Source organism: Eschrichtius robustus, chromosome 3 (genome assembly GCF_028021215.1).
Source record: "Eschrichtius robustus isolate mEscRob2 chromosome 3, mEscRob2.pri, whole genome shotgun sequence".
Taxonomy (NCBI): domain Eukaryota; kingdom Metazoa; phylum Chordata; class Mammalia; order Artiodactyla; family Eschrichtiidae; genus Eschrichtius; species Eschrichtius robustus.
Genome location: NC_090826.1, coordinates 5,062,654 through 5,081,764, shown reverse-complemented (window position 1 = coordinate 5,081,764; position 19,111 = coordinate 5,062,654). Strand labels below are relative to the sequence as shown.

Here is a 19,111-nt window from a genome sequence, read left to right as displayed (position 1 = left end):
ACTAGAGAAAGCCCTCGCACAGAAACGAAGACCCAACACAGCCAAAAATTAATTAATTAATTAATTTTTTAAAAAAAGAATCAAAACCCCTTCCCTAAGAAATGAGTGTTTGCTACTTTTTTTTTTTAATCCTCAGAAAAAAATACATTAAGTTTACGTATAATACTGGAAAATGCAAAATGAAAAAAGAAGCAAATGAATAAAACAAAAGGATTAGAAGTCACTAAACAGCACGAGATCTTGGAAAAGTCTTATTTGAAATCATTCTTTAGGACAGAAATGTAGAAAGTATGGACTCCAAAATCAGGCTATAGGCTTGGACTTCCAAGGCCACCACTTTCAGCTACTTTAACATCTCTGTGGCTCAAGTTTCCTCATCTATATTGTAAGAATAATCACAAAACCTACCTCATAGTATTAGTTCAAGGAGTAAATGTGATTATTCACAGAAAGAACTCAACAGTGCCTAGCATACAGTAGATGGTCAATAAATGTTAGCTGCCATAATGACCATCATCACCATCTCCATATTGTTTTCAGAACCTGGGAAAAGAGTGTTTACGGCTGAGAAAGCATAATCTAAAATTGATTTGTTTTTAGATACAACAGTTATTTTGCAATTGCAAATAACATTCAAGAAGGGCAGGAGATCTTACTTATTCCAGTGAGTTAGAAAAGGTTAAAAGTGCTTAAGTAGGCCCTAAAATCTGTCTTGTCTTCTAAGAGTCTTCCTTTTCAGTGACTTTCAGCTTTACCAAATTTGCATGTGAACCCAGAACACTAATCTTATATTAACTCTTTTTAATCTGAAACTAAACTCCAGAATGGATCTGCCAGGTACGCTAATGTGGTTAAGGGTTATGCGTCTTTAATTCAAAGCCTAGACGACACACAGTAGAATGAATGTTCCCAAGAATTAATCAGCAACGTAGAAGAAATGAAGCTCAAACAGAGACAGGCCCTGTCAAGTGTGCTACCTTGACCGAATTATTTCACCACTTTCTACCCACACTCCCTCATCTGTAAAAGGAAACATTACACACCTTGCAATATCATTAGAAGGCTCAGAACTAACGATACACAGCACCCAGTCACCAGCAGGGAGCGGGCGCTGATACACGGCGACACGTGAAAGGGCACCATCTCGCCCTCCCTCTCTCAACAGATGCGCACGCACAGTACACACGGTGGGTTTTCTCAAGTAACCGCAGATGTTACAACACAGGTCTGAGGAAGGGACTCTCTCAAAAGTACAGAGGAGTCAAATTATACCCAGGAACTCAACTGTATACACCCAGCAGAGAGAGAGAGAGAACACGGGCGACAGAGAAAGATGACAGTTGACATCTCATACAGGCAACCCCGGCCGCCAGTCTACTTGGCGAACAGATGCTGTGCAGAGAGTGAGATGGAAAACACCCACGTCGGCTGTGCTCGCAACTGCGCTTGTGCCACACGGCCCTCCCAGTGCGAGTGCCTGGTCCCAGGAAGTGGGATCAACAGGAATGTAGTTTTTGTACAACACAGCTCCTAAATACCAGCCGACTCCTTCACGGGGTCCTCCACCAGCACACGGCAAGCTACCCCAACCCCAGGGGGAGGGCGGGCCCTTCGCAAAGCGGGGTGGCTACACCCTACTCCCTGAGCGATTCAAGAGGTTCCACGGGCAATGCTCCGCCTCACACGGGGCCACAAAGCCCCACTGCGACACACCTCCTTCAGGTCTCAGTGGCGACATTAAGGATGGCAGGCTGAAAGACATGGGAAAATGCCAAACCCAGCCAGGTCAGAGAAGCAAGTACTTTCACGGGAGTACTAATTGTTTTGTTTCTATTATCCGAGCCAGTAAAAAAAAAAAAAAAAAAAAAATGACATGTCACCATCACCACGTAACACCTTACAGAATTAACAACTCCTGCTGTCACTCCAAGATTCCCGTTTTTTTCCTAGAGCCAAAAATCAACAAGAAAAAAAAAGCCAAAGTCCTCCACACAGAAATATGGGCCAACCTTTGAATTCAGTTCTGTCATAGGAGTTTTTGTTGGTTTTCGGCAGGCAGACCACCGAAAGCACAACCGATGGCAAGGGAAGAGGACGTGTGCCTTGGCCCCTGCCAGCCGAGCCCCCCTGCCACGCCCCCGCCCTCCACAGGGGCACACACTCTTCTACCCACATTTCAGCAGCAGTGACAGCTCGTGCAAACACCCCACATTTCTCAGACCCCAGTCTCACACTGCACCGGTCGGAAGGGGATGCAGTCTCCCCTCTTAGGACTTGAACTTAAGCCACACAGGGACCTAAACCAGTGGTCTCCGAGGGGCTAGGTGTACTGGGTCCTAGAAGAAAATGCAGAGTGACTTCTTATCGTCCTCTATAAAAATTCCTTATCGGGTGTTTCATAATGTATCTAAAATATTAGTAAGGTGGAACATGTAAATAATTTAGAGGTAAACAAATCTGTGAAAGTTGAAGGGCTGTGCTCAAAAGTTCCAAAAAAGTTTTGAAACCACTCATCTAAATAATCTACCAACTAAATTCCTGACAGTTACCCCCAGCTTCGTAAGACTCTTAAGACCACTAACTTTAATTCACTAAGCAATTGCTGGTTTCAAATATAATTTCAAGTCATAATTAAAATAAATTGCCAATTACATAAAAAGATAACACTGAAAAAATTATATGTTTTGTTACATTTATAAAAAAAACTGGAACTAATGTATAATAACATAGTATCAAATCCTGTTTCAGGGATTACGAAGAAACTTACTGAGTTCTTTAATATTTCATGATCTAGTTTTGACTTACTGAATGGCCCCCAAATTGTACTATTTTGCTGACAGAGTAATGATCTATGATTAGGACTAATTTTCAGCACCTTTGCTTTCATATCTAAAATGTTTGAAACAGTTAATAGATGACTGATTAAAACAACAGGCCTCCAAACTAGCTGTTTGTCAAAACAAAAGTATTCTGTCTGAGGGGGGAAATATAATTTATTCAAATAATCAAAATATACATACCTTAAAAGAAGTTTAAAATCAGTTGAGACAAGGTAACAAAACTATGAGGTTCTAGTGAGTATTTAACTCTGTAAACTAGGATAAGTGAAGAGACTTTCACATAACCTCTTATAACTCAAAACAAAAGCATTGTAAGTCAAGAATTAGAGAAAACAATTTTTTAAAAATAAGGGTAAATAGGCAGCACTATTTTCTTCTTGTATCTTAACAAAACTGAGTGCTCAGTACAGGGCAGGGTGTTATATTTATAACTTAACTTGGAAGTATTGATAAATGTTGAACCAGCAACACGAATTGATTGAGACCAACTTTGTAAAACCAATAACCCCAGCCATTTGAATTAAAGGAATAGAATTCCCAGCATGATGGACACAGACCCAATTCTCATCACCACACTAAATGGGTATTACCCTAAATTGAAATAGTCAGATTTCAAAATAAAAAAGATGACAAAGCAATCCACCCCTAATATTAAGACTTCCAGATTAAGATTTACCAAAAAAGGAAACATCATCCAACAAAATAAACTCCGATTCACTCTACTTCATCAATCTTCCTTCTAACTGAATGTCAGATCAACAACCTACTATACAGCCTTCATTCTTAATACAAATTCCTATCGTTAAGGTAAACCAGTTAATTCTCCATGCAAACTTTCTTCATCAGAGAGGACAAGAGCTATTTTGCTAATAAGAACCCTGCCCTTCCAAATTCTACAGAAACTTCACATTGTCAAGACACGGCACATTCTGTGGAACACTGGAGCTGTACCCTTATCAATTCATGACAACATAAGAACTAAGGTTTAACTGAGATGCAAACAGAGTCAACCACCAAATGCAACACACCAAAATGCAAGAAAACACAAAGACAGAAACTCATGCTACCTTAGTAAGTCAGCGTGCACATTTGATATTTTTCAACACAAGCCAAGCAGATCAGAGATAGGTCAAAAAACATGTTGGTTTCTGTCAAATCCAAATTAAGTATTCTTCTCATTTACAATTTCCTAGTTCAATATTTTGAATTTAAAGCTAATATAAAGTAGTACTATGCAAAATGACCTAGCGAGTTTGCCCTTAAAAAAAGTTGTACCCCTAAAAATAGAAATTTATCTACCTCATTAGTGTTCCAACGGTGCCTCTCTTTGGGTAAACTTGAACATTTCGGCAGACATTCAAGCAGCTTTTTCGGTAAAAAGATTTTTACATGACTACTATTGCTGTTCCCATGATCATCTATAAAGAAGAAAACAATAAATTCAGAGAAGATCATAGAGAAAATCTCCTGTTAAGTACACTGGCAAGGTCAGAAACAGCAGCTGAGTTTTGGTCACTGGGAGACCAAGAGCATTATTCCTCTTAGTTAACAAAACTCATTTACACACTTATCAGATAGATGGCAGCAGGAATCTGGTCAAGAGGCTCTAAAATAAGATTGAGCTTTTTGCTCCATGGCGAGCAAATGAACAGGGAATACCCCAGCAGCTGCCCATAAACAGACCGTTGCTTTTAAAGGTTCTTTCACCAGGTTTCCATGAAGTACATCAAAACTACAAAATGATTTAAACTCACAACACCTAGAAATCTTCTATTAACAGCTGGAAACGTTTTTAAGGTTTTTAGAAAAGAGGAATTATAATAAAATATGACTGCTTACTTTATTGATAAGCTAATACTACTTCATCCCCTAGAATACAAATGAGACTTCCCCTTTCCAAAGAAAATTACAAATCTTATACATATAAGGAATTTAAACCTCCAGTTAGCTACCTAGGTAATACAGAGGCTGGCCCTTCTAGCCTAAATCTAAAAACATACACTTTTAATTAATTTGATTTACATATATATCTATACGATTAATCTATTTCATCAAAACGTAACTCTTCTAAATCAGTGAGGGAAAAGCTCCTTACTTTCAGACTAGATGGTATGTCTATCTGATAATCAGTCTCCCTGATACTTTCTAAAAGAGATCTTTTCCTTTTTTCGTTCACTTATTTATTTACATATCATTTCTTGTTTCATTCCTGTAACAAAGTCCCTTTGCCCGGCTCCTAATTTCTTGCCAGGTTTGACACATTTAGGTCAAAGTTTCAAATTACCCACTCCAATTTTTTTTTAATGCCAAATGGAAGTCCCAACATCCAAAGGGTACAATGCATAACTGGGTACTAAGGAGCAATACATTAAAATACTGAAGACTGAATTTGCGCCAGAAAGTCACAGGTGAAATAACTTACTCTGATATCAGTAAGGTAAAAAAGGACTCCAAGTCAAGAGCCCAGGATTCTTGCCCAGTTCTGCTACTTTCTAATTGTGTGACCTTGGGTAAGTTACTTAATATTTTCAGCTTTCCCAAATCAAGGAGAATGAGATAATCTCTAATTCTCCTCCAGGCATAGATCCCTAGAGAATTTACTGTCACATTCAGTAATTTTAAATGCCTTACAATTAAACAACCTTATATAGGCATACAGGTATTAGTTAAGAATGTTGAAAGTGAAATACAGTAGTATATTTTTCCAGTCATTTACTACAATTTTGTTTAGCACAGACTGTTTTTTGAACATGCGAAAAACATAAAAGAATAAAAAATACTTCTACAGTCATAATAAAATCTTCTCCAAACACTTTTCATCTGATGAACACATTTCTTCTCAAGGAAAAGATCTTAACAGGGAAATACTGGGTATAGAAATAACATCTAAAAAATTTACTACATCTTCCTATAGGGAAGAACTTGAGAGTTTTAGCATATTAAATCTTTTTTGGCCCATGAACTACACAACCAGTTGAATTATAATGCCTATCCTCTATTTCTATAAGCAGTATAAAAACTTGAAAAACTTAAAAATTGACTGCTTTTAAGAATCCAAAATTTTAATTTAATAGCAAAATAAAATTAAACTTTTAAAAAACCCTGCTACGAAACCAAAAAAAAAAAAAAAAGGGTTTAACTAAAAGCAAGTTCATAGAAAGTTCTGTATTAATTACACACTAGAAAACCTTTGTAATTTTATGTGCTTATGCATGCTCCCTGCACTTCACCCTCCCAAGGGAGGTACCATGGGCCATAAAACTTTACAGTGCACAATACCAAATCACATGAGCCTTTACCTCCCTTCTCTTTCCCTAAAATGGTTTTACTCTGCTCTTTAAAAATCTCCCCTGATGTGTATAATCTTCAAAGTAGAGGTGAAAAAATTCTAAAATCTATACTCAATTTTGATATTTACCAATTACAGGGTACCTTCTACGAAAACAGTACTGTGCTAGATGCTCAATCAATTGGCTTACTTTGAATAGTACATGACTAGTCATAGCTCCTAAAAAACTATTTACGTATAATTTTGACAATGAATGGAATATGAAACCCCAGCTTCTATTTCTATGTTTGTGGTCACAACCTGATGTTAATCATCTGTCCTTTTAGCCTCCTTGAAGAACCCAGCTGTCCTTCGGCATACGAAGCATATGAGTGAGTGGGTGGGTGTGTGTGGGGGTGTGTGTGGGGGTGGGGAGAGGGAGGGAGACGGAGGGGGGAGGGGAGAGAGAGAGAGAGAGGGAGCGAGCACTCTTCTCAACAGCACAACTAACTGCTAGAGAAAAGGCTTCTGTCTTCCACTCTGATACCAAATCAGGCAGCAGTGAATCGGCCCAAAGGCTTTTAAAGAGGAAAAGGAGAATAGCTGTGTGAGCACTCTCTCAATCAAGTTTCTAAATTTAGCACTTTATGGGGATGTGCAGCCATGGGTTCAAAAGGAATAGAAGTATGACAGGCCAATGGGTTCCCCTTAATCAGTTTTTAAACTGTGCTATTTCCAGAATTTTAGGTTCATGCTGTATATAAATTGGATGTTTTTAAAAAACATAACAATGGGTAAATTTTCCCACTGTGCATTATGAAGAGGGCAGTTTTAATACTGGGAAAAGAATACCAGGAATTCAAACAGCCAAACTGTTAACACTCGTATTTTCAAATTTCAGTTTTTCTAGTTAAAATGGAATAAAGAGTAACTTTGCTTTCACATTAGAAAACAACTGCTCACATGGTTATACTGTATAAAATTACGTTGTTTAATTAAATGTTTTTTAATGTTTTTGGAGTAACTATAATTGATATCATAATTAGATAACACATGTACCAGTTTTTAAATCCTTGTCTCAGTACAAGGATTCCAACAGTATCTTTGAGTTAATGTTAAAAGTAAGTTATACAGTGGTTTCAACTGCATCTCAGTATTTAAATCCAGAGAGTTAAACTCTGACACTGCAAAATGGAAGTGTCAACCAAATACAGTAAAACACTTCACTATCATTATCTAGCAAAATATGCGTGTCTGATACATGACTTCACAAAATAATTTTCTAACCTACTTCACAATAAAAATAACTTATGAAGCTCTTGAAATTGACAGATGATTTGTTTGGCTGACAGCTATTAATTCCAGAGAATGAACCACCTTCTCCAGTCAACCTTCAAATATTTTCCAAATAATAACTTTAGAGGCATAGTATAACTCAACTAAAACTTTCTAAAATGTACGAGAATGCTCATTCACTTAGTTAATTAGGCAAAAAGCAGAATTCTTATTTTCATGTTTTATTTCTAAATCTGAGATTTCACATTACCAAATCCTTCATTTAAATCCAAAGAAATGTATTTGACCTTTTCCTTGGAACACACTGTTGACTTCTACAAGGTAAATCATAACTGTGTTAAGTCTAACCGGGAAATGATGTATCCATTTTATTTTGATTCATAATTAATAAAAATTCAATAATTTTGGTTTTGTGAATAATTACAAACACTGTTATTCAATCAAGTTGATTATGATTAACCTCTCAACCTCTAGAACAAACTGTTCAAAGTAAGTTGGTCTAACAGTGTACCAAATTGCTAAATCTTACTGGGAATATATTTGATCAACAACTTGGAGTGGTAAAATTAAAAGGAAGCGCTACAATTTTCTGTTTAGCTCTAATTATTATGTGCTTAGAGTTAATTACTAGGATAGGAACTGATTGAGGAAAACATAAGCGCATATTGTTAAATTCAAGTCAGCACAGTGCTCACAGCAGCAAATACTGCCATTACTAATCTAAGACCTTCAAATCGCTATCCACCCAAAATAAATATTAATTAAGCACCAACTATGTGCCAAGGCTTGGTATGATTTCTTCCTATTCTTCTCGAAAGAAATTCTCCAAAATGAATTAAACTCAGTTGTAATTATCCAAAAGATTTTTTAAAGGTTAAAAAAAATAATAAGTTTTTTTAATAGAAAAGTATAACTAGTTTTGCTATTTCACAACCCCTTTCCTCTTCTTAGAGTGCGTGTGATCATCAAATCTTACCCTTTCTATTTTTAGGTGGCCAGATACCCTCTCCCTGTCAATCATATTACCAAACCTCTGACCCAGGTCTAGGTCAACTCAATCTCAGGTTTAATAAACTTCTCACTATTTACCTGAATTTTATATTTTCAATCTAAAAACATGTAGGTGGGGGCAGATAAAGTGGCGAGGCCCAGCAGCCTTGCGATCAATTGCCGTCAATTTGGGTTTGGGGCATCCTCTCCTGCTTCGTCCCATTCAACTTCAGTCTGAGCTACATGTGATCAAGTACATTTATTTTCTACTATTTATAAGGGAGCAGACATTTGTGGGACTCTATATCAGGCATCCAGAAAGGATTTTACATTGTACTCTTTCATTTAATCTTCACAATAACCCGTCTGGGCATAATCACCCCCATTTTACAGATGAAGAACCTGAGGTTCAGATTAATTTGCCCAAGATCTACAGCTAGTAAGTGGCTCAAATGGGATTCAGACATTACCTCTGGCTTTTCCCGCAATACCACAAGGCTCCTACTCTTAAGTCACCCAGAATTTGACACTAGAATTACAGAATCGTTGTATTAGTATATCTAAAATTTGCAGAGTGCTCTGAGTTTTCCATATGATTAAACCCTTTGCCTTTTTAATCCTCACAGAAACTTTATGAGGGGAGTATTATTTTGCTACCCCCAGATGGATTAAGTAACTCATCTAAGATCACACAGCAAGTTAAAGGCAGAACCCAGGTCTTCTCACTCCTCATCACAGGCTTTCCTGCACTACAAGGATGGAATTACTCTCACTGCCAAGCCCACCCCTTCCTGTAAGTCAAAAGCTTTCGAATCCTACCTTCTATAGGTGGCACGGTGTTGAGAACACAGTAGGTGCTAGTTCCGCAGAATACACTTTGGGAAACGCTCTAAGGAAACAGAAAATAAAATGTAAAACTAATCTTTGAAAAAGATAAATACTGGCTCTTCTGTGATATTCCTGCCAAAGATGCAAAACCTGAATCTAATCATGAGGAAACATCGGACAAATCCAAATTGAGGAACATTCCACAAAATGGCCTATAGTCTTCACAAACGTCAAGGTCATGAAAGTCAGAAAGGACTGAGAACTGTTCTGGATCAAAGGAGGCTAGGAGACAATCAAGTGCCACCCAGGGTCCCCGCGGGGCCTTTCTCTACAAGGTCAGCACTGGGTCAACTGGCACCACCGGAAGAGCTCGGAGGATTCGACGGTAGAGAAGTCTGGGTGTTCATTTCCTGACTTTGATTCCTGCATTGTGGTGATGGAGGAGAATGTTGTTTGTAGGAAACACATAATAAAGTTCTGACAGTCAAGGGGAATGAAACATACCGGCAACTCACTCTCTCACATAGTTCACGGGGAAAGAAGTCCTCTGCACTACACCTGCGATGTTTCTGTAGGCTAAGAGTGTTTCAAAATGTAAAGTACACGTGTGTGAAAAAAAGATCTATGCTGCTGAACCTCTATTACCTGTGCAGTTTTTTTTAACAGGGAGCATATGTGCTGTACGTACAGTACATTGTTACTAAGAAGAACCAATGCCATTTCATTCTGCAGCTCAGTCAACATTCAACGACATCATTACCACTTCCCAACAGCAAGGCCCACACCTGACTCATTCAAACGGATCTATGAGTGCCAACTAACAGCACGGCGGGTGGAGTGAGTCAGGGAGACGTTGGAAGACCAGGTCTCTGCTCTCAGGCTGCTTCATGTACATAAAATTAAAGCTTTCATATAAAAACCTACACCATGTTGTACAGCAGAAACTAACACAACATTGTAAAGCAGTTATACTCCAATAAAGATATTAAAATAAAATAAAAAAAAAACCTACACCACGGTAACTTTTGAAAAGGGGGGGAGGGCTTCCCTGGTGGCGCAGTGGTTGGGAATCTGCCTGCTAATGCAGGGGACGCGAGTTCGAGCCCTGGTCTGGGAAGATCCCACATGCCGCAGAGCAGCTGGGCCCGTGAGCCACAATTACTGAGCCTGCGTGTCTGGAGCCTGTGCTCCGCAACAAGAGAGGCCACGATAGTGAGAGGCCCGCGCACAGCGATGAAGAGTGGCTCCCACTTGCCACAACTAGAGAAAGCCCTCGCACAGAAACGAAGACCCAACATAGCCATAAATTTAAAATAAATAAATAAATAAAAACTTAAAAAAAAAAAAAAGGGGGGGGGGGGAATTTCTCTGAGTCTTGCCAGCCAATTAGTCTGGGTCCCTTTTTGTTCAGTTGCAATATTATATAAATTTTTAGATTACTCCTCCAGCACTATAAACCACAGATTTATATACCTAGAAAACCAACGACAGTCAACAATCACCCTCAACATTTTATGTTTAAAATATAAAAAACTCAGTTCTCTCACTTACTAGCTGTCCTTGGGAAAGTAATTTAACCTCTCTGTATTACCTCATCCAAAAAAGTACAGAGAATTGGATGGGATAATGCACACACAAGGGCTTTAGATTCAAGAGTACCACTCAATATAAAATGCCATTGTTACTATAGTTAATGAGGATAATCTTTAACAACGTTAACATTTTCTGAGAATAAACTGATGACTGCCTGGACTTTTTGTGCCACAGAGAGTGTTGAAATCTGACTAAGCTGACTCCCCTGAGGTTCTGACTTTCCTCTCCCTTAGTGCCACGGGAAGTGAGTGCTTCACCACAGAACAAGTCTTTCTCCACAATGTGATTCCTAGCTACCAGGATAACCATCAGCTCCTAATCATTTATTTCTTGTTTCTGGAAAATTCTTGTTCCAGTACTTTTACTGTCCTTCTTCTGCTTGATTTAATCAATAGTGGTAACCACTGATTAGCAATCTGGGCCTGAGGATTCTCCCCGTGAACCATGGACTGACCTCAGCTTTCATGCTCCTTTGGAAAATTCAACATTAGTCTCTCCCCCTGACCGAATGTGGGATTCTAGACTTCAGGCAACATCTTTGAGAGTCGCCAGCAACAGCCTTCTCAGCACAGTAATGCAACATCCCATCTTAATGTGGTTTCCAAATTGAAACGTGAAATTTTACGGTGTTAAAAAGAATGTTTTACGTTAAAGACTTTACATTTTCTGGCTTCCTATTACCAAAAAACAAGATAGCTTAGGTTTACCACGGATCAAGACATCTCGCAATGGTCTCCTCAAAAGTTTTAAAAACCACTAATGTACAGTGGAACACATTAGTGAATGACTTCATAAAAAGAACTTTTACACCTGACTTCAAAGTTTGATGACAGGTAATTTAGTGGTAAAACATATCATATAACAAATCGAAAGAATTAAACGCTAAAAACAACATATGTAACAGAAATATCACGAACAACCAACCATGATTTCTCAATAGCACTAGCGTAATAAGTGAAGTCTTAATAGTTCGTTTAAGCAGGAAAGAAACTCACTCACATAACTTGAGAGTGAAATCAAATGACATCCCACCCTAAAAAACACAATGTTCTCAAAGCAAATAAGGCGAAACAAGCAAACTCACATAAGCAATGGCTACCTTGTATGAAGTACCCAGGGGCCAGCCTCTGAGCTAGCTCCTTTCACAGGGCCCCTGAGACCTGTCTCTGAAAGCCAGACTGGCACTGGAGTGCAGAGAGGAGCACGGGTCTGAGGATCTGGAGCCACGGGGTCCTGAGCCAGGCCCACCACTGCCTGCTGACAAGGCCGGGGCAGACAGCTGAGCTCTCTGTGCACAGACAAGGGTGGAGTGGGAAAAGTACAAGCTCTAACGCCAGCTCTGGATTCCAGTCTTCATGCTGCCCTCCCTGGCTGGCTCTCAAGTCTGACTCCGACCTCTCTTCCCTCGGGAGCCTCCCGCTGACTGAGGCGAGCAGCCCAACTGGTGCTGTCTGAATAGCCTGTATTTCCCTCCTGCCGGAAGCCTCCATCTTTATCATAACTCCTTCCATGTGTTCTACACACATGAAAGGAGCACCTCACATGTGCCAGACACCGTCCTAGGAGCTGGGACCCAGCAGTGAACAAGACCAACAAAGGTCCCACACTCATGGGGTACATGCCAGTGGGGGAGGCAGGTGGTAAGTGGGATAAACGCTGTGAAGGAAATAAAACGGAGTGACGCTCTACGATGAAAAATCAGGTAGGGAGAGCTCTGTTTCTGAAAGCACATCCATGTGTGGAGCAAAGGGACTACTTGATTAGAGCATCAGGAAACCCGGGTTCTCTCGTTAACTAGGTTGAGTGGCTCTCAGCGTGGCTGCACTTCAGTCATCTAGGGAGATTTTTAAAATTCTGATGCCCGGGCTGCAATCCTGACCACTTCAGCCAGAATGTATGGAGATGGAACCCAGGCATCAGTATTTTTTAAAGGTTCCCAAGTGATCCCAAGGTGTATCCAAGGATGGGAGCCACTGAAACAAACAGCTGTATGACTCTGCTAACTCTCTGACTTTGCCAGTTTTCTCGAGAATAAAATCACAGGTTGACCTTGAGCAGCGCATCCCCAACTTTAATGCACATGTGGGTCATCTGAGGCTCTTGCAGGTTCTGACTCACAGGTCTGAGTGGTGCCTGAGCCTGTGCCTCTGAGACACCCCCATGATTCATGGCCCCACCTAGACTATCAGAAACTAGATGATCTAAAAGATCCAGTCCCAACACTCCTGACTGCACAATTCCATGGATTCCTAATAGACTGAGAAAGTACTTTTGTCTGTTAACACAAACTATAATACAAAACTATACCAGAATATCCAAGCAAGAAAAGCAAGAGAAACTACAAGGATGGTTACTCAATTAAGTACAGTGTCCAGGGTCTGCTAGAAGTGCCCAAGAGAGGACACACAAGCTCTTTAAAGTATTCCCTGCCTTCAAAAGGTGTATCTAATTGGAGACAATACTAAAAAAAAAAAGAAAAAAAATGTAATGAAGAAATAATACATGATTTATTAAAGCCTGAAGTGAGGAGATGAGAGCAGTATGGAAACCTAGTAACTATCTGTGTACCAGCACAAACTCCTTGGAGGCATGGAATATGTTTTATCCATTTCTGCTTCCCTTCAGAGAACCTAGGTCAGACGGTTACACATAGCCACATTCGTTTTATATACTAAAAAAAAAAAAAAAAAAAAATGTATATATATAGTTTTGGATGATGGAATAAATGAAACAAAATGCTATATAATGAGAAGTGATTACTGGCTTTTGGACAGAGAAGCTGCGTGATGAAAACTATATTTACAGTTCTTTGAAATAAGGACTGACAATGTTTAAGTCTCCATAGAGTCCCTTTAAAGCTACCTGAGGACCCACCACATAGCTTATTAAAACAAAGGCAGAGAGATGCCCCATTGAATGCAATAAACCAGTTATATCAATTAGAAGTGATACATTAAAAAGATTTTTGTCACATAGTTTTAAATTGAGCCTTGAAATTCACTGATCATTACATATAACATGACATACAAATAATCAAAATTAAGGCAGAGTCCGAAATTCTCAGCACCTTTACTAAACTCACCAGTTCTGCCTAGCATTCTAGGCATCGTGCCTAGTTAGGCAGGCTAACTCTTAGAACAAACTGTGTCATGGCTCAAATACCATAAATATTTACTTCTTGCTCGTGTAAAGTCCAAAACAGTAGATCAGGAGGCAGCTCTCCTCCAAGCAGCGGCTCGGGCCCCACATCTCCTTCCATCTCATGGCAGGAGCCTTCCTACGTCACTGGGCTCTTCTGCATCAGCCAGCAGAGGGAAAGGACACGGATAACCGAGCCGGACGGTGCTACGGGCCAGGCCTGGAAGTGGCACACTTCTCAGCTCTCACGCCATTGGCTAGGATATGGCCACAGAGCCACACCTAATTGCAAGGGAGGTTGGGAAATGCAGTCTGGCTACCTGCCCAGGAAGAGGAGATAGGTTTCGCAATCAGCTAGCAGTCTCTGCCACAATGCCATTTGTAACTGTTTGGTTTTTTTTTTAATTATAGAAGAGTCACTCCTTTCAGAAATACCTTCTAAACCTACAACCTCCACCTTTAATCCCTAAGGCCATTCAGCATCTAAACCCAATCTAGCAGTTTTTCTACTCCGATAAATATTTTTCTAACATATTCAAAATAAGACAACATCCAGGGCATCCTTGAAGGGATGTCTGGCTTTTCTGGTACTTAATGTCTGGCACATAATAGAAGCGCAAATATTCGTTGAATTCATGGACGAATGGCATTCCCAGAAGTTCATGGAAAGGGAAAAGAATGGTCCCATCTCTTGCCCTGGTGGTGGTAGGATTTACTGAAGACCATCAGTCTTTTTAAGAACCTCTGTCTCCCTCTCCTAAGGCCACCCTAAGTTGCCACCTGTCTTCTGGAACCTGAACAATCAAGCAGTAAGACAAAAGCTACTTTCGACCCAGTAAGAAGAACTAAGGGGGTGAAGATACTCTACCATGTTCACAGACAACAACAGAGCCAATGCTACCATTGAGAGCACAGGCCTGCTCAACAAAGAGGAACACAGGGTCTGTCAGAGACCAGGCTCTGGAGGCCTCCATAAAACCGGGCTAATGACCTCTGAGACTAGAAAGCCAACATGCACCCTAAACACAAACCACAAAAGGTTAGTGGGGGAAAAAATTACATGGTATAGTACAAAAACATTTTGTGCTCATGTATTACCTCTTTTCAAGAAGTTCAAAATATATCATAAGTGCTACTATAATAACCCTCCCAATACTCCTATGGGATAGAGACAAAATTAAAGTGTGTACTCAAGTTAAAAGGAAAACGTCTGCTAGGTGGCTGACTTCCTACTACTGGGGCCAGCGCAGTAAGAAAGTGAAGCAGTAACCTCTAAGGTAATTGGGGCACAAACCATTTTAGGCTCTCAAATTGAGTTCAACACCTAGAATTGAGTTCAAAAGCAAACAAGTTGCTAAAACAAACCACAAAACAGTTGAAGGGCTAAGACGCTAATACAGGAACTAATACTACAATATATCAAGCCTGATTTATGACCTGAGAAATCACATTAATTGATTCACTATTACCAGAGATTCATGTAAAGCATATTTAAACTGATTTCAGAATGAAAAAAAAAAAAATTCTTTCTAGGTATGAATCGCAATATCATTAGAATTTTTATAAACTTAATTTGGCTAGGAAGCCAGTATACTCAATACTCTGAAAATAATCAAAGAGCACTTATTAAATGTCCTCACTTGTATAAATAGATTCTAGTAGAACATATTCAGAAAAAAAAACACTATATGAAATTTAAAATTACACTGTCTCAGCACTTATCATTACTAATACTGATAACTTTTTTAACTACTCAAAGAGAGATATAAAATATCAACCCAACAAGCTAGGCATTCCATTTGATATTATGTACATATAACAAGCATTTTCACATTTAAAATCTTATTCTGGCCCCAGAAGGCAGCAGAGCAGACATGATGTCTGTTCTAGAAAAGGCACCAAGGCACAGGCAGAGACACTTGCCAAGGGCCACAGGCTGGGAGGGGACAGAGCAAGAACCAGGAGCAGGTCTCCCTACACGACTCCGGGGCTGTTCCCACAGAACACAGGCTCCCTCCCTAATAATGCAATAACGCTTCTCCACAAAGAAGCAACACAAAAGTTGGGGCAGAAAAAGTTCACAAGTTGCTCTGACAGAAAAGCCAAAGCACACGAGGAACATGGAAGAATACCTAGTAATCCAAGCTGGGAGTTCAACATCCTAAAGGAAAGGCCAGCAACACAACAGCTACACACACACACAAGTCTGGATGTTGATCTGGTAGAAAGATTTTCCGTGCTTCTCAAACATTTTTTAGTCCATGAACCACAGACCACCCATCACCTATCACTACTTGCTACGGCCCCAAAACTAAAACCTCATCAAAACCAAAGGGGTGGGGACTTCCCTGGTGGCGCTGTGGTTAAGAATCCGCCTGTCAATGCAGGGGACACGGGTTTGAGCTCTGGCCCAGGAAGATTCCACATGCCGTGGAGCAGCTAAGCCCATGCGCCACAACTACTGACCCTGCGCTCTGGAGCCCGCGAGCCCCAACTACTGAAGCCCGTGCGCCACAACTACTGAGCCTGCGCTCTATAGCCTGCGAGCCACAACTACTGAGCCCGCGAGCCAGAACTACTGAAGCCTGCACGCCTAGAGCCCATGCTCCGCAACAAGAGAAGCCACCGCAATGAGAAGCCTGCGCACCGCAACGAAAAGTAGCCCCCGCTTGCCGCAACTAGAGAAAGCCCACGCACAGCAACGAGGACCCAACGTAGCCAAAAATAAATAAATAAATAAAAATTTAAAAAAAAAAAAAAAACCGAAAGGGAGGAGGACACTGTGTCTCACAGCAGAGCAATGAGGCGTCCCCTTGAGCGGAGCCTGGCCGCGTGGGGCCTCACCTAATCCAAATGCAGCCAGAACTAGGAAGAACGCCAAGACACTCTCGGAGGCCAAAGACATCTGTCCACGCGCAAAAGCTCACACACTCCACTGTGAGAAGGGCTCTCTTGATCCACAGTCCTAGTTTGTGGTAATTTGTTACAGCGGCAAAGGTAACTAATACACTGATCAGGGCCCAGTGAGTTCTTTTCTCACCTTGGACTTGATCAATCATTTCACTATCATTTTACCAGCACTCTGCATTTACCACCAAAACCCTTGAAAGAATTGTCTACTCTCTCACTACCTCTTTCTCATCCTCTCAACTCACTATCAAATTGACAAAATCAGTACCTTTTTCTTAGTCTTCATTCTACTCAACCTCTCAGCATTACAACTGATAACCTCCTTACAACCCTTTGCACTTAAGCATCCCTGACTTTATGTTCTTCTTGTTCTATCACCTCTCTGACCATTCTTCCTCAGTCTCCTCTGGTCCTCTCCTCTCTGGTGACACTTAAATGGAAGCATTCACCACATTTCTGCCCACAAGTCCCTTCTCTTCTCCCATGACAATTTCACACACTACTATGAATTCTACTCCTAATTCATCTGAACTGATTCATTCTTTCAACCAACAGGCACTGTTCTGGGCACAGAGCTGTATAATAGCAACAAGCAAGACAATCAAGGTTCTACGTTCATGAAACTTACATACTCTGCCAGAGGCTCTATTTGCCCCTCCAGGTCTACTCACCACCCTTCTCCACCCTGCCCTGTGCCAGGGAGGCTGACCTCTATGGACTCCATCACCAGGGCTCCCTTGCCCTCTGAAAGTTCAATGAAGAGAAAAAACAGGGTGATATGAATGACTCCCTCATCTCTGATCCACATTCCCAATGTCATATTGTACGCATACATGCTAACGCTACCCCACTTACACCCAGAACAGAACCGATAACATTTGCATCCAGTCTCCCCAAAACATATCCCTCCTTATTCCTCCCTCCCTCAGTTAACGGCCTCACTAACACCAGCTGTTGAGGTTCGCAAGCTAAAGTCACCCCCAACTCTTCTCATCCCTCAAGGCCCACGGTCAGTCAGGCACAAAACTGTACCTCTCTCACACATACACATACAGCTCAGTCGCACCAGCTCCTTTTTGCAACCCACTGCTACAGACGTTCCTGCCAGGAGCTACTGTCTCCCAACTCCAGTCCTTCCTCTTTGCTCATTCATTCAACCAACAAACATTTACTAAGCCCACCCCAGGTGCCAGGTATTCAAGCCTCTGACCACTAAAGGTGTAAATCTAACTGAAGGAGAAAGAGAAGTAAACAAGCAAGTTCAACACAAGTGAAAGAGCTAGGACGAGGAAAACCATAAAGTACTATGGGTGCACCAGGGAAGGGCACACAACCCAATCTGAAAAGAGGCAAGGTCAAGAAGGCTTAGTCCGAAAAGTGTTATTTAAGCAGAAACCCAGAGGACGAGGAGAGGCAGCAAAACAGAGCATATGTGTTAAGTATGTGTGTATTTGTTTTAGAGGAAAGTGCACCTTCTAAGCCAAGGCGATGACAATGCGCAAGGCCTAAAACCAAGAGAAAGCATGGTGCCCTGAGACAACCAGAATCTAAAAACATTTACCACAGCTGGAGTGGAGAGGACGCTGGAGCAGGAAACAGGTGGTCCTTATTAGCACCTTCAAGGAGAACTGACTAACCAATCAATCCCACTCCTCCGCTAAAAAAAACAAACAAACAAACAAACAAAAACCCTAAAAACCTCTCCCAAAGCAGAGAGAATAAACGCCAGGCTCCTCAGTCTGACTTTCCAAGCCCCCACAACCCGACCCCTACCTACTTTGCCAGGATCATCTACCCACATGCACCAGGAACCCCAGCCTCCCCGGTACTCCTGGCTCTGTGCCTTTGCTCCATTTCCTCCACTTGGAATTTCTCATCAAACCATCATGTTTGCCTGTCAATAATGCCAGGTCAAATTCTACCTCCTTCCAGAAGTCTTCCCAGTTCCTTCCAGCACATGATTACACCATTCATTATGACCTGCCTTGACTCAGTTACATCCATATCTGCTCCCCTGCAGGCTGGAAGCTTCTGGAGTATTATGAACAGAAGTGAATCCTAATTTCCGAGACTAGGACAAATGTTCAGAAAAATATTCAATTTATCAGCATTGCACTTCTAAGTAAACAACCAAAGAGGGTCATGAAAAAATAATTATTTTTGAATTATATAAATACAATCAATCAAAAGCCTAGATTTCTATATGTTTTCAATGAGTATCTCTAAATAAAAATGGCTACACACTGCC

General features: G+C 40.7%; 1 protein-coding gene across 3 annotated transcripts in view; it reads right to left on the bottom strand.

Moving 5' to 3' along the window:
- CAMTA1 (calmodulin binding transcription activator 1) overlaps positions 1-19,111 on the bottom strand; it is an 894,089-nt gene that overhangs the window by 857,896 nt on the left and 17,082 nt on the right. For 2 of the 3 annotated variants that reach the window (XM_068538799.1, XM_068538797.1), the window contains 2 exons: positions 9,214-9,283; positions 4,140-4,258 (listed from right to left, as the gene is read on the bottom strand). In XM_068538799.1, coding sequence (XP_068394900.1) covers positions 4,140-4,258; positions 9,214-9,283 — 189 coding nt within the window. Of the gene's footprint in view, positions 1-4,139; positions 4,259-9,213; positions 9,284-13,990; positions 14,001-19,111 lie in introns of those variants that run through there. The other variant, XR_011073449.1, reaches the window with a different exon arrangement.